This window comes from Sorghum bicolor, chromosome 5, assembly GCF_000003195.3.
Source record: "Sorghum bicolor cultivar BTx623 chromosome 5, Sorghum_bicolor_NCBIv3, whole genome shotgun sequence".
Classification (NCBI taxonomy): Eukaryota; Viridiplantae; Streptophyta; class Magnoliopsida; order Poales; family Poaceae; genus Sorghum; species Sorghum bicolor.
Genome location: NC_012874.2, coordinates 1,884,597 through 1,900,072, shown reverse-complemented (window position 1 = coordinate 1,900,072; position 15,476 = coordinate 1,884,597). Strand labels below are relative to the sequence as shown.

General features: G+C 43.2%; 1 protein-coding gene across 2 annotated transcripts; it reads right to left on the bottom strand.

Annotated features, from left to right (window-relative positions):
- Positions 2,842 to 10,849, bottom strand: LOC110435564 (long chain acyl-CoA synthetase 8). 2 transcript variants are annotated; one of them, XM_021461218.1, is made up of 13 exons: positions 10,712 to 10,813; positions 10,535 to 10,613; positions 8,084 to 8,670; positions 7,915 to 7,995; positions 7,385 to 7,651; positions 6,716 to 6,847; positions 6,459 to 6,632; positions 5,719 to 5,948; positions 4,716 to 4,833; positions 4,226 to 4,357; positions 4,015 to 4,149; positions 3,725 to 3,931; positions 2,842 to 3,373 (listed from the first exon to the last, which is right to left on the bottom strand). In XM_021461218.1, exons 3-13 carry the CDS (start codon positions 8,621 to 8,623, stop codon positions 3,209 to 3,211), a joined length of 2,181 nt encoding a protein of 726 aa, XP_021316893.1. In that variant the 5' UTR covers positions 8,624 to 8,670; positions 10,535 to 10,613; positions 10,712 to 10,813; the 3' UTR covers positions 2,842 to 3,208. The 2 variants fall into 2 exon arrangements, with proteins under 2 accessions (XP_021316893.1, XP_021316894.1); XM_021461219.1 differs by lacking the exon at positions 10,535 to 10,613 and having other exon boundaries at positions 2,846 to 3,373; positions 10,712 to 10,849.

The following is a 15,476-nucleotide window of genomic DNA, read 5'->3' as shown; positions in this document are numbered from 1 at the left end:
ACAATAACGAAATTACAGAGATATTTCATAATAAGTTCAGCCAGCCCAACTCATATAAAAAAAGAAAGAAAACAGCGCTGAGACCATGGACGGACCTACAGTTGTGACCCGGGCATACCCTACATTTTTGGAAAAAAAATTAATAGGTATTTAAGATATATACATGTATAATATACATAAGGTGTTAAAACTACGTTTCTCTGTGTTTTTGGGTCATTTTATTCAGCAATTCACCTTTAACTCAAAAGCAGCCCATAAGCCACGTGAATCCAGACGGTCCATGACTCATCTAACCTTCCCACTCACTTCCCCACTCCTCCAAAATCCCAAAACCATCAGGCCTAGTCCGTAGGGGTAGGGTAGCCGCGCACTGACGCGCAGGCAGGCGCTTCCGCGACTCTCGACCGCTCGCCGCCGCTTTCACCGCGCGCCGCCGCTCGCGATTCGCCACTGACGCGTAGGCAGGCACTGCGGCCTGTGTGGACACTCACGTTGCCGGCGTCCCCGCGCTGCTGCTTGGGCGGCTCCGCTCCCCGACATCGGGCGTCCCCGTGCCGCCGCGCGGCCAGTCGGCCACGACGCCCCCTTTGCTTGGGCTCAGAGGTAATAAAACTCAAATCTCTTTCCTTTTCCCTTTGTTGGTTCTATTAAATGTCATTTTCAATTGCAAAATAAAATTTATAGATATACAATGCATTTGAACTACATGTATCTTTTATCTAAGCAGATCTAAACATTTTGTGTCGTTTATCCAAAAATTTTTTATCATGGGCATACCCTGCTCCCAATTTCTGGGTCCGCCACTGGCTGAGACCTAGGATCACCAAGGAACCTATCCAAAAAGTGTTCGTGCTAAATTCAAATTTGTAAAAAAAAAAAATCAATGATATTTACATCTCCAAGTAAGTGTACTGCAAAAATAATTATAATTAATCTAATGATATTTATTACGTACCGTAAAATAATTAGCCTATTCGTTTCCATTGAATGGCAGCCACTGCAGCTACGGCTGTGTGCTGTAGCGGCTTGAAAGAAGGCTACCGAACAACTTAAACAATACACCCTCCGTTCTGAAATAGAGTGTATTCTAGCGTTGAGATGCGTAATATCTTGCATATATTTGGGTTGAGTACGTTTGACTCATCCATACGTACGTGAGAAAGAGACACATAAAAGAGGATGAAGGGAGTATTCTCTTAAAATGAAAAAACAAAAAACAATTTTAGGACCAAATAAGAAGTAGAGCAAAAGATTAGCTTGTCACTCATTAATTGGAAGTTTAGTTGTCTAACTTAGGCCCTATTTGGTATAGCTTTGCTTCACACGTGGACTAGCTTTTTTTTTTGTTTTGGCTCCATGGGCCGCTTTCTTTTATTTATTTTGTCGAGATTTCAGCTACATATTATAGAAGTCATTGTGCATGAGATGATATTTAAAAGGCAAGCATGGATGTAGTTTAAATGGCATACACATAAGGAATAGGAGTTAGACCACTCAGAATATCTTATATAATTTGAGACAAATATTTAACTTTAATACGTCCATCCAGCATGATAATCTCCCTACTTTCTTCTCCGACGATGTGTGTTGACGCCTCGCTCAACACACATTGCTCATCTTGGACCACAAGACCACCATGAATCAAATTCACTCATCTGAATTTGATGGGTCATGGTCCGTGGCATGGTACATACGGCGGCCAATGCAATGCAATGCAAGCATCATCATTTGTGGTCAATGGATGCTGGATCGGTCCTGCGGCGTCCAAATTATATGGGGCGGATGTCTTAACTATTTTTGGCCGTCTGATTATAAATCAATAGTAGATGATGATATAGAGTATCATCTCATCAGCTTATATTATTCGGCAGTGCTACTAATAATAAGCAAGCAGGTGCGCATGAAACATGCATGCATGTCATAAAGAAATACCGAATCAAAAGACCTGGTTCGATTCACGCGCGCCAAACAAAATGATAACGTTGTTATTTCTATATCTTCATCTGCAAAAAGTCATACAAAATAATATAATTTTGGCCACTAATTATTCCTCTTACAATGTGTTGTTATTTTGGTCTCACGAGAGATTTGGAAGGAGTGAAATGCAAGATGATGATTATGGAACGCTGAAAGCCAAGATGAACGAAAAAACGAGCAATATAATGGGTGCATGCTGGCTTTTTCAATCTAGGTTGCATTGTCCACCTCAGTTGCAGTGTTGGTGTCATTCATTTGCCTACTCGACTGCACTTCTCGCAGCGCTGTGGCAGACTAATTATCTCTTCCTAGGCCGCTTAAGCAGGAGCGCTTACCTTGGCAAACACGTTGTGTTGATCTTGTAAACTAGCGCCGGAAAATCCTAGAATAAATCCAGAATAAAGTGCCGCACCCAGGATTTGAACCCTGGGTGGGAGCCCCCCCCAACCAATGGCCTTTGCCATTGCGCCGTGAACCCCTTGGCATCTTGTAAACTCTTCTACCTTAATACAATGATGCATAAAATCTTTGTATATTAAAGAAAAAGAAGAATCGATACCATAGCAGAGGTACTTTGAATACAAATCTATTAATACAAGTCTCTTGTTCTAAATTTCCATGTAATTTAAATATTTATTATTTGTTAATATTTGAGGACAGAGTGGATGCTTTCAGGCCCATGTGCGTATTATTGGCCCAAATGAGCTCGTACTTTCACTTGGTCGAGCTGGATACTCTTATCTGGATAATCTTATCCTATCTTGCACCACATATCTGATCGAGATTGGGGGAGAAACAGAGCAGATGTACAAATTGTCTGCATATATGCATCTGTTAATACTTTGGTGATGTGTCCAGGGCCTGTTAATTTTGTCTATAGAAGATAGATACCAAGCAAAAAAGGTCCGGAAAAAACATAATTTACACTATCCTTAGCGTCATATCATAACTCATAAGTGAAAAGGAACACTGGCCGTAAACGGGGGTGAAATTGAACATCCTCTATCGCTAGAACAAAATTAAAATCCCACGACGTGAAGCTATACAAATCAAGATCGTTCCAACACTGGGCTTATTTTTCCTCACAGAAACAGAAGAACAAGCTCCTGTGTATCGGCAAGGATACACGCACAAACACCACTCGTGCAGGTCAGTAAAGTTTCATCCAGGGAGCTTTTGGCAACACAAGCTTTCTGGACGCATAGGTGCAAAACCACCCTCTGTCGCTTCTTCAGTGGTAGAGCTTGTCCAAATCGTCTTTGAATTTGGTCTTTATCTGCTCCCTCTTCAGTTTAAGCGCCGCTGTCACCAGCCCAGACTCCGGTGTCCACGGTTCAGGCAACAGCATGATCTTCGCTGGCACCTCGAATTTCTCGAGCCTCGCTGCTTTCGCGGCCTGCACAGTTGGATCCTATCAACTTACATGACACCTTTCTAAAACCATATATAAAAATCAACCACATAGGCTCTCTAATGCACCGTCGCAACATTGAACATAAACCTAGCATGACAGCCATGCCTGATCATTCTTTTAATATTTTACAACATGGTTAGCAAAGGACGTCATGTACCCTAATAATGCACCACTGCGACAGTGAACATAGACCTAGCACATGATTGTTGCTAGCTCACTACTGGTACTAGAAAAGGTGTCTCTGTAAACCCAGTACTTCCTTTGACGCAGCAACTATGTTAGTATAATTTTTAGTCATGTATGTAAGATGCCATCAGTTGAGTTATGTCTAACCTTTGATAGTGATTGCTGAACCTCCTTATTTGCTTGATCATTTTGGCAAAGCTCTTCAAAGCCTTTATAGTTTATCCCAGAATTTTGAGCCCACTTCTCCAAGGCCTGGTGTGCCGGAACAACCAGGGCAACACAATAACTATGAAATGGATCGGCATAAACCATGATGTTCTCCACATAATTGCTTGTTGCTAGAGCCGATTCAACCTGCAAAGAGAGATGGTAAATCACTCTTTCAATAAAATATTCACAGTAAGAGACCTTTTTTTTTAAAAAAAAAACAAACAAACCTTGCCAAGAGACACGTATTCTCCATGCTGAAGCTTTACTATATCTTTTTTCCTGTCAATAATCTCAAGGCACCCATCAGGATGGAACTGACCAATATCACCAGTGTAGAACCAGCGTATGCCCCTCTCATCAACCTGTAGGTCATATGAAATGAAAATGAAGTGAAAACTCTAATGCTATAATGTTCTGAACTTCTAGTAGAAGTCTTACCTTGTATACTTCATTCGTCTTTGCTTCGTTGTTGAAATAACCTTTTGTTATGCTGTGTCCACCAACCACGACCTCTCCTCTAGGCATCGGAGAATCAGAAATCCTATAACCACCTTCTTCCCACGAAACAAGCTACATTGGTTCGACAGGAAAAAAAAAGACATGTTGAAGATAATTAAGGCCTGGAAATGCTGATAAGAGAACAGAGTCTATCAGGAAAATGGAAGTGTTGAGTGGACTCATTAGGGAATCAACATCAGATGAATGGTCGGCGCAAGTATTTAACGGGGGAGTTTGAGCATGTCATTGAAAAAGATAATTCTAAGGCATGCGGTTGATAAAATGGATCCAGAAAAGAAGTGCCAAGCATGACACTCCAAGACACGCTTAAATCTATCACTCATTCTTTTTAATGCAGGTTTCATCTGCTACATGAATATCAAGTATATTTGTTAACTACTCAGCAAACATCAAATTCGTAAACACAAACCTTGACATAGGAGCAAGGAAGCGGTGGACCAACACGACCCACACTTGTGTCATCCCATTCAGTGAAAGCTGCTCCAGCACAAGTTTCAGTCAATCCATAGCCTTGACCCACTGGGACACTGCAGCAACAATTAAGTAGCATATAAGGACACAAAACATAGGAAACACCTTACCTTATCAGAAAAGTTCATGGGCTACATATGCAATTGAATATAGAAAGTTTCACTGATTAATTCTTCAGTTTATCAGCTTTCAATTGGCAAGGATATTCAGAATAATAACTATGAGGCCCAGTTTGGATCCTTGGAATTGGATTCATTTTAATAATCATAATTTAGACACATTAATTAAGCTAATATGGTTGTATGTGGATTATATTTGTATATTATTGTTGGCTATACGAGAGAGATACCGTAGGGGAGCGAGTTGAAGAGTGTGTTATAAGTTGCAAAGTAGAAATATAGAATGTTGATCTATAGAATCAATTTCCATCTCCCACCATATGAATTTGAGATTATATTTGAACTTTGGAAAGTGGTGGAGTGTCAAATTCCAAGCCAAATAGCCTAATTTATTAAGTAGATTTCAATTCCTCCAAATGAAAGGATCCAAACGGCCCCTGATATTTAAGAATGAACTAATCCAACTGATAATGACCGAAGAATCAGGATAACATGGACCTGGACCCAATATGAGCATGTCACATAAAATTGATCATTTGTGCACATTCAATGAGAACACTGGTCAAGAGCTTTTATAAGCAAACTATGATTGCAGATTCACAGTCTAACAATCCCTAGTCAAATGCATGGGGATAAATTCAAACCAAGATCACTCAGTAAACTATGCTCAAGAGTTCTCCTGTACAGCAACTAGTTGAAGATTCTGAGCCTAGCGGCATATAGGATAATATTGTTCCATAACTAAAAATCACGTTATACCATCCATTCAATCAGCTGAGACAATAAACTGTAATTTGAGATAAGCCGGGCAGAAGACATTACCCTAGACATATATTCATAAATCTCTGCGTGTCACTTGATAGAGGTGCACCACCACAAAGAACAAATCTTACACGTCCTCCAAGCATTGCCCTTATTGGTTTATAAATAATGTTATCCCATATCATCCTCTCCGGTGCCCAAGATCCAAACCAACTCCCCTCAATTGCTGCAAGGTTTCGCTTATATGCAAAATCAAACAGCTTTTTTGTCAGGCCACCCTTCTCACCAACCTGGAAAGAGAAATAGAAACGTTAGTTTTCAACTTTTCATAATGAAAAATAGTTGATTGCTTACTCATGATCCCATGTGATTAATGCCATTGAAGGCAGTTAATTATGTGTTATTGAAAATCATTGTGCAAATCTAATTCAAAGAAGCATGGTGGTCTGTATGGTATGTGACCTTGTATAACTGGGCTGGAAACCCTACCACATGAAACAAAGGAACTCTCTTAACAGTGACCTCATGTTCTAGCCACAAAATTAAAGGTGTCACAAGATATGCCATAGGAGGGACTGAGGGAGGTACTCAAAATCCAAAGCTAGCTCAAGTTATGTGCCACTTTTATCAACTGAGCATAGTTGTATCACAAAGAGCTGAGCACAAGGGGTATACAAAGGAACGTTTACAGAAAGCACTCTACACTAGGTTATAATTACCATATACATAGAATCTTCTAATGGTAACAATGCTAATCAATGATATTTGGTGGAAATATAAAATTCAGGAAATAAACTCACTTTCTTAAACACTGCATCTCTGATACGATCCAAAATTGCAGGAACTGAAATCATAAGAGTAGGATTCAGTACAGAAACATCTCCTTTTGTCCCCTTCTTAATCTTGTTTGATGTATCAGTCATAGTCAATGCTGAACCATATCCAATAGCAGTACCAGAAGCTAACATGACAGTCTGGATTGACAATAACATCATATCATTAAATATAGCGACAACTCTTGTAAAACTACATGTATATGAATTATAATATATATCACCTCTGCTGCTAGTTCAAAGACATGAGCCAATGGAAGGTAAGCCAGATAAACATCATTCTTGCCAAGGTTTGGGACTATTGTCATGACTGCTGCAGTTGTAGCCACCATGTTGCCATGTGTGATCATTACACCCTACATCAAAATGAATAACTAAATTACAGGAGAGAAAAACACCTGGTAAATCATTGATTTCAGCAATAAAAATCATAAAAGAGACTAAACCCCTAACATGCTACAATATAACTAACTAGTTGATGTGGCATGATAAACTCCCAAAAACTACTCTTTTAGATCTTACGCATTTTAGTGCATTTGCACCAGAGTTTGATATCTATGCATACTTTAGAAGCAATGTCAGGTGAAAGCTTTATCCACTATAAATTTTGCAGTGTCCGTTATTATCTATGCACTAGACAAAAAAATACTGAAATGAACATTAAGATGTGGCTCATTTGTTCCACATTACTCTTAATGGCCCAATTGGTCCTGCCACTGTAGATTCTGTATCAAGTAAGGACGCTCATATATCCAAGCAAATATTGGCACCAACTGTGGGTTATGATTTTTTTCATTGAGCACCAGTCGCCTTTTATCTTTTTTATTTATGTTTAAGCAAATTACAAGATTATGAATGCACAAGAAATTGCAAAATCTTGATCAACAGTATACCTTGGGAAGACCAGTACTTCCACTTGTATACATGATAACTGCAGTATCAGAGCTTGAAGGTAATCTTGCATCAACATGAGATGTCTTGCCTAGCTCCTCTACTTCAGTGAAAGACAATGTTGTCAGATGCTTCACTTGATTCAGTGTCTCAGCCTCAACAGGTTCATCCTCAATATAGATAATATGCTTAAGACTCTGCAATTTAGAGCTGATTGCAGGTATCTTCTTAAGTTGCTTCGAATCACATATCAGAGTTGAAACCTGTGTCTGAAATTCGACAGAAGAGTATTTAAGATGTGTGACCAAATGAATTGCCGCTCGTTAAATTCCTTCAGTACTAACACTTGCGCACCAAATAAAGTATACTGGTAAGAACTTTCATATACAGGCATCAAGAACTTATAAACAGCTGACATTCAGGTTTTTTCTACAGGTATCGAATTAATGAAGAGTATAGACAAACGTAATTGCATAGTTCTCAACTGTATACGCCCAAAATAAAAACAATATGTGCACCAAATCCACAGTACCTCATTTAGTGAATGCACCAGTGCATCCTCACCAAGAGATGCATATATTGTTACTACAGTTAAATTTTGTCGGAAGCATCCCTGAAAGGAAAAAAGATGATACTACAGTCAGAGAGCTTCACAAGTTCAAACAAATGTCCTGATACAATGGCATGGATGATATCATTACCTGAGCAGCAATGATCCACTCAGCTCTTGTATCAGAGAATATAGCAGCATGACTATCTAGGTCATGGCCCATCTTGATAAGTCCAGAAGCAAAATTACATGCGCGGTTAAATGCCTCAGTGTAGGTATCCCATTCATATTCACCAAGGTGCAGTTTCTCAAACTTCCTACCATCAGAAGATTCGATAAATTCCCTCTTAATTAGCTTCCTTGTGCCAAGACACCTCCGTCGAGAGTACTTTTTGCTGGCCATCTCGAACAGAGCTGCCATTGTGGTGGCGCCCTCCCATGGGACTGCAACTAAGGAGGGAAACCTACTGTTCCGCATGGCAAATCCCTCCTCTCCACCCACATCAGCTCGCACCGCCCTTTGCTTTGTCTTCTTGCCAAACATCATGGAAAGCAAGATAGGAGTAACTACAGCCAGAAGCAGAGCGACGACGACTCCATTCACACCATACTCTTTCAACAGCGGTACATCACTTGTAGCGATTCTTTTTAGAAAGGACATGTTGGAATTATCATCACTAACTTCGCCCATGGTTTTCCACTATATCTGGAGCATCGACAGTAACTTGACAAATTTGGCTGCATAGAAGTAACCACAGGGTTATGCGTGTTGGCATGTTATAAAAGTAACGACTCTGGTGCACTTGAATTTGTACATAAAAACATTGGGTGAGTGCAACATGGGTGATGATCCATGATGGGGGAATACCATGGGTATCACACCACTAGGCAGCATAATGGAAAGGAAAAAGGCGTTATTCTAACTACTACAGAAATTGACAACGTTGGGGGTGGTATCGATGAGCTCAGCATCTGAGCAGCACCAGATTCAGAGTTAGCTCTATGTCGAAGCAAGAACCTTCCAAAGCTCAGTAATATAAAGGTATGATGCGCATGATGAACAAGGCAGAACAGAACAAAATGATGCTAGAAAATCTCAACTAGCTTTACTTTAGGTGAAGCAATGAAGCTGCCCGGGACACATGATGGACAGGGAGTCAGGGAGTGACAACGACATAAGTACCACGGTTTTGATGGCAAGGATAGTAGTGAGACTAGAGGCACTTGCCACATCAATAGACATACTAAATCTTAACAGACTCAGAAATCGTTTCAAGTTTCAACAGTGGTACGTCATTTGTAGCAATTCTTTTTATAATTGACATGTCTTAACTCTGAACTATCTCATCAGTGACTTTTTCTTCCTGTGGTTTTCTGCTACATCTGGAGAGTTGACAGTAACTTGACAAAATTACTGCATACTAAAAAGTAACCACAGGGTTATGCGTGTTAGCACGCTATGGATGTAACAACTGTGATGCACTCAAATCTGTACATAACAACATTGAGTGAGTGCAACAAGGGTGATGATCCATGATGGGGAACTATTAACGTGTGGGTACCAGCACCACGCCACTAGGCAGCATGACTGATTAGTAAAAGGGTGTTCTTGTAATGTAATGTAACCGCTAGTGACAAACTTTAAGAAATGTTTAACATGGGTGGGATCAATCTGCTCAGAATATGAGCAGCGATGGCTTAGACTTGGCGGTACGCCAAAACATGAACCTTTCAAAGGGCAGTTACAAGATAATAATAGTAAGCAATGCAGAGACCCAACGAATGAGACCAAAGTGCAAGGATGGTGGGCTGGCGTGTAGAATCAGTCAGCCAGACGCTGATGCGCATGACAGGACGGCCGTAGAAAAAATCAAAATCGGGGCTTGCTTAACTTTATTATATAAGTACTAGATAGAAGACGCAAGGAAGTTGACCAGGAGATGGTGATGATGATGATGGGCAATGGGGTTCGTGAGGATAGATGGATATCGTATAATAGTAGTAAGTAAAACCAAGAGGCATTTAAATGAAACGAAGAGACGTGACCTCCAGCATGGATTTCTTCCAGGGAAGATGCAATCTAACTGGATGCAGTTGCAGCGGATGGGGACTCCAGTGGCGGAGCAAACGAGGGGACATGTGAGGCCGCGGAGGCGTGGCACTTGCTGGTGTGTGTGATGCGCTGCGCGGCAGCAGAGCAGCATGCCAACGCCGCAAGATGGTGAGAAAAAAAAATATATTGCGTATAGTAGTATTAATTAAGAAACAAAAACCGGAGGGTGTTGGAGGCAGCAGCAGCAGAGGACCCTGCTGCCGGCCCCGGTCTCGGAGCGTGAAGAGGTTGGGCTAGTGCCGTGCCGTGAGGCCGCTCGCCGGGGGCGGCGGAAACGGTCGGGGCACTCTCTCTCTCTCTCTCCCTCTCTCTCTCTCTCTCTCTCTCTCTCTCTCTCTCTCTCTCACACACACACACACACACACACAGAGAGAGAGAGAGTCTCAGTCACCCCCGGACCACGGTTGGGGGGTTGGGGAAGAAGAAACTACCAAAGCAGAAGGCGCCGCGGAACAGGACAAGCAAAAAGGCGGGGGATGATCCCTTTACCCGGAGGTGGGGTTGGGGAGCAGCGAAAATGGCTCCGACTGCTCCGCGACGACGCCTCGTGGTCGTGGTCGACTCGGCTCTGCAGGCAGATGTGGGATCAGATCAGCGCAGCGCAGAGGTGGGGGAAGCCGGGAGGGAGGGGGAGGGAAGGACCGGAGGGGCGGATCATCGCCTCACCTGCGCCGCGCCGAAGGGGAAGGGGATCGGTCGGTCGGTGCGGGATCTGCGGGGGCGACGACGCGAGGAAGAAGAAGCCGCCTGAAAATGCTAGTGCGATGCGATTTGCTTCTTGTTTATTTACATACTACAATACAGTATCGTGTGGTTCGGGCAGCGTGGGGGTGGGCCCTCCCCTCCCCCTCTGACTCATGTGCCCACGTGTCGTGTCGTAGGGGGGCAACTGCTACTACTACTGGAACGCCAGGTACAGTACGGAGATCCGAGGGGACTCCCCAAATGATTAGAACTAGTTCCAATAAGTTGTTTTATACTTGTCTTTAAAATATTTTTTTTTATTTTTTATTACAACATTTGTTATTTGGGCCTACCACTACCTATGCATTCGTGTTTAGTTTGGTACTTACATGAGAGTCAAACTATCATCTCTCTTCTCTCCTCCACATCAACATTAGCTTAGCTATAAACTCATTATTATACTTGCTCTTAGCTACAGGGGTTGAAGGGTTGGGGATCCAATTTCGCTTTAGTTTATCTACTGAATTTGTCAACAAATCAGCAAACACTACTTGTTTGTCACCCAAGCGAACTAGGGTCTTATTTAGTTTACGAAAAATTTTAGATTTAGCTACTGTAATATTTTTTAATCATAGACTAATTAGATTTAAAAGATTTGTCTCGCAAATTATATACCAACTGTACAATAGTTTTTTATCTATATTTAATGTTCTTTGTATATGTTCAAAGAATCGATGTGATGAGATGAAAAAGAAAATTTTCGTAAAGAAAAGAAGGAAGAAGAACAAAACAGAAGAGAGGAAAAGAAAAAAAAAAGCAAAACTAAACTAGATCAGACTAGGGCTTTGTTTACTTGCAAAAAATTTTATAAAATATGAACAATAGCACTTTCGTTTGTATTTGACAAGTATATTGTCCAATCATAAGCTAACTAGGCTTAAAATATTCGTCTCACAAATATGGATGGAAACCGGTGATAAGCATTTGTATGTGCTCTTTAAAATGTTCCGCTAAATCACATCCAAAACTCGGAGGCTTGAAACTCCGTTCCAATTTGAATGTGAATCAAGCAAACCCAATTGTCCTTCATTGGATTTCCACTCTGGGCCGCAAAATTCATCCACAGCCCTCAACCCAACAAGGGGCCCATGCTAGCCCACTAAGAACGGAGACGCACGATGAGGACGGGGAGGAGACCAGGATGCCCAACAGATGCAAAAATCATTTTTGGGCGTTGCTTGTACACGTGCCCATTGGAGGCCCTTTGCAGTCGCACCAGGGACGGGCCTGCTTCAATACCATACCACATGACAATGTGGAAGGAAAAAAACAAATGTTTATATACTTTACACTTTATTAGTTTCTTGGTCACTTTCTGGTTTCTTGAAATTTAACACTATCTAAATACTCTTTTTGTTATGAGAGAAAAAAATACTGCTAAATGGCTGACAAATTCGGTAGATAAGCTAAAGCGAATAGACTCTATATCTTTATGACATATTCTAAAAGGTTTCGTCAAGAAATTTCAAATATGGTAATCACACACTTGATGCATTTCAAAAAAGAAAAATCTTGATGGACACCTAAGGAATCTTGATCTGGTTCCATGGCGAGGTCAAGATTGTCGTTGGCAACACTACCACGTGATGCATTTCAAAAAACAATCTCAATGGCCACCCAAGGAATCTTGATCCGATTCCATGGCGAGGTCAAGATTGTCGTTTGCGATAGTACCATATAGCCAATTGTGCATGTAGGTGTCAGTCTGCAGCTAGATGGGATCAGTGGGACAAACCGCCATGTCGTCGATGTGGTGAGGGCTAGAGAGTACCCTAGAGGGGGAGATGATTGCCAGGTAGGGGGCAGGCATTCGGTTAACCCGAAAGTTTCAGCGCAGGAATTCAGGTATTAGAAATTGCTATCCGATTTTGGACCCAGAAAAGTACTACATGAAAGTTTAGGCACACGATAATTCGTGTTCGGGCTTTATTCGATATACTTGAAATTAACAAACTATCAATTTTGACAAAATTCCAGCCTCATTTTCATGCAATAAACAACAATCTTTCAAATCACTTCATATCTTCACATCAATTAACAAGAAATCAATTATCAAGCTATCATACTAGATCTATATTGAGCCATACAAGATAGTAGATATATTTACACTGCAAATGAACCACTTAATGTCTTCATATTTGGAATAGAAGAGCAAATATTTGAGATATTTGGGTACCAGAGAACACTACCGGAATTAAACTCGGGCTTTTACAGTTACCATCCGAAACTATAATCGAGTATTTTAGCTTGTGGTACTTTGGGTTCGAGGATTGGATATCGGATATTTTGGCCACCCCTACTGCCCAGGGGGCTGTTATGGTTCCTAGCTAACCCCTCTTGATGCTATACTAAGATCAAATATCTATAGTATCCTACATGTGTGAGGGATCAAGCTGCTGCATGCTGCTGGTGGAGTGAAGTGGAATGGTCCATATATGTAGAGAGAGCTAATTATGAGCAAGTAGCTAGGCAATATAAGGAGAGGAAAGAGAAAGATATCAGATGCCGGTGTGGAGTGTGTGGACTGTGGAGTGACCTTATTAGCTATCAGATCAGGAATGGACCAATGGTTTTTATTAGCAGAGACCTGTGTTGTTGTTGTTGACGGCCTGCAGCTAGCACTAGCAGTAGCAGGGGACCATTGACCCCCAGTCGCTGTCTTCCTTAATCCATCCCTAGTTCACCGCCGCTAACTCAGAAGGACATGCCAATTTGTGTTGTGGCTAGCCGACCACATCACGACTTTTAGTATCGATCCCCTTTTAGTGCATCAATCAATCGGGAACTTTATTATACTATTATATATACAAATAAAGCTCATCGAAAAATAATAATCGGTTCACATAAACAAAACAAAACACAAGGTACATACCATTCATCGGCAAATTCTAAGGCCGTTTGGCCGTCAGCTCTAGCTTCTTTCCGGCTCCTGTCACAAAGCCATGACTATGGTGGGTGCTAAAACGGCTTCAGCAAGCAGTTCAGAGGAAACTTAGCCATTTTTTATTGAGGAGCCGGAGCATAGAAACATGGTTTCTCCTAAACCTTCCTCGTAAATTTGGCATAAGTTGTAACTAAACTACCACTAGAGTCGTCTTTTGCAAAATGGTTTTCAATATGGTTTTAACCCGGTCTCGCTCCGGTCTGCGGGAACAAGGGCAGTGCCTCTCCCCGGGCGCCCCCTTCGGCGACTCGAGGAACAACCGCGCCGCCGCCGTAGGCCTCTCCCTCCGGCTGTCCTCCGGCCGCCGTCGCTGCCCTCCGACGTGTGGCGGCGGCGGCGGCCCGTGGCGTCCCTCCGTCCGTGTCTCCTCCCTCCTCCTCCCACCTCCTCTCCTCCACCTCCTCCCCTCCACCTCAACTCCTCGACCTTGGTTCTCGGGCGAGCGGAGCGGCTGGAGGGGCGGATCCGGGCCTCCCATGGCCGAATCCGGCCTCCCACTCCCTGGATCTGCTGCGTCGGCGGGCATTGCCGCGGGCTCTGTCTTCGGTTCACTGGCCGGCTGCTGGGGCGAAGATCCGGCCTCCCCCTACCCCACAGCGGGTGTGGCGGCGCCGGTGGTGCTTCTCCGGCTGCCGAACCCGGCGGTGGCGACTAGACCACCACCACAGCAGGTCTGGCGGTGGTGAGAGCGGGGGGAGCTGCACGTTGTGCCTACTCCACTCGCTTGCCTGCGTCCGGCTCGTCTTTGTGGAGGGCGGCAGCCAGTGGGTCTGCCTACTGGGTCATGGCTGTTGCACTGTCGTTCGGTGTTCAGCGACTCCGAGAACAGTGGCCAGGGCCTTTGAAGCCTAGCGGCCGGGATCGAACAAGCTCTTGTGTGAAAACCTTGCCCGGATTTAGCTTTGAGCCGGCGACGATGGCGCAGCTGCGTCATCCACCTTCCTGGAGGCGTAGTTGAAGGAGCAGTTCATCGTGGGTCGTTGATGTTGGTTCTAGGACGAAAGTCCTTGTGCCCTTCTCAGCGTTGTTGGCGTTGTTGATGTCATATCCTCCTTGGAGGCTTCGTTGTTGGCCACCATCCGTCGTCTGCTCTCGCTGGAGTTGCTACCTGTGTCGTGCCTACGTGTGCTTCAGTTTTTCTCGCTTTGGACTGCCTAGTTCGGATGTCTGGTGTTGCCGCAGTCATCGCTTGGGCTCCGCCGTGTGCGTGTTGCCCCCTGCCTGCAGTTGCTCTGCTGTGTTGGTCCTCGCGTATGCTTTGCCGCCGTTGTCGTTTGGGTTCCGCCGTGCACGTGATGCCCCCCTGACTGCGGATGCTTTGCTGTGTTGGCCGTGGCGGATGCTTTGCTGCCGTCGTCGCTTGGGTTCCGCCGTGTGCATGATACCCCCTGCTTTGCGGATGTTTTGTCATGTTGGCCTGGTAAATGCTTTGTCGCCGTGTTTCTCTTCTTGGTGGATGCTTTGCCACCAAGTCTTTTGCGTTGTATTTTTCTTTGCAGGTCCAGTTGGTCAGGTTGTTGTGGAGGGTCCTCTCCCCTCTTTGTTTTCTTTCTTTCGTGTTTGTTGTTCTAAACCACTTTCTTTGTGGTTCGTGGGCTGCGCTTTGGGTTTTTCCATCATGTTGTGTAAGCTGTTTTTTCGGCAGTCTTACTTCTTCTTAATGAAATATATACACGCCAAGTCGTGTTCTCGAAAAAAAATATGGTTTTAACCCACGAGAGAAACTACTCTACAAGAGGAGCT

Excerpts from the sequence above, each read along its gene's own strand:
- LOC110435564 (XM_021461219.1), bottom strand. The coding sequence starts at position 8,623 with ATGGGCGAAGTTAGTGATGATAATTCCAACATGTCCTTTCTAAAAAGA. Across the intron at positions 7,996-8,083 it reads AGTGGATCATTGCTGCTCAG|GGATGCTTCCGACAAAATTT; the intron begins GTAATGATATCA and ends TTTTCCTTTCAG. Across the intron at positions 3,932-4,014 it reads AATACGTGTCTCTTGGCAAG|GTTGAATCGGCTCTAGCAAC; the intron begins GTTTGTTTGTTT and ends CTCTCTTTGCAG.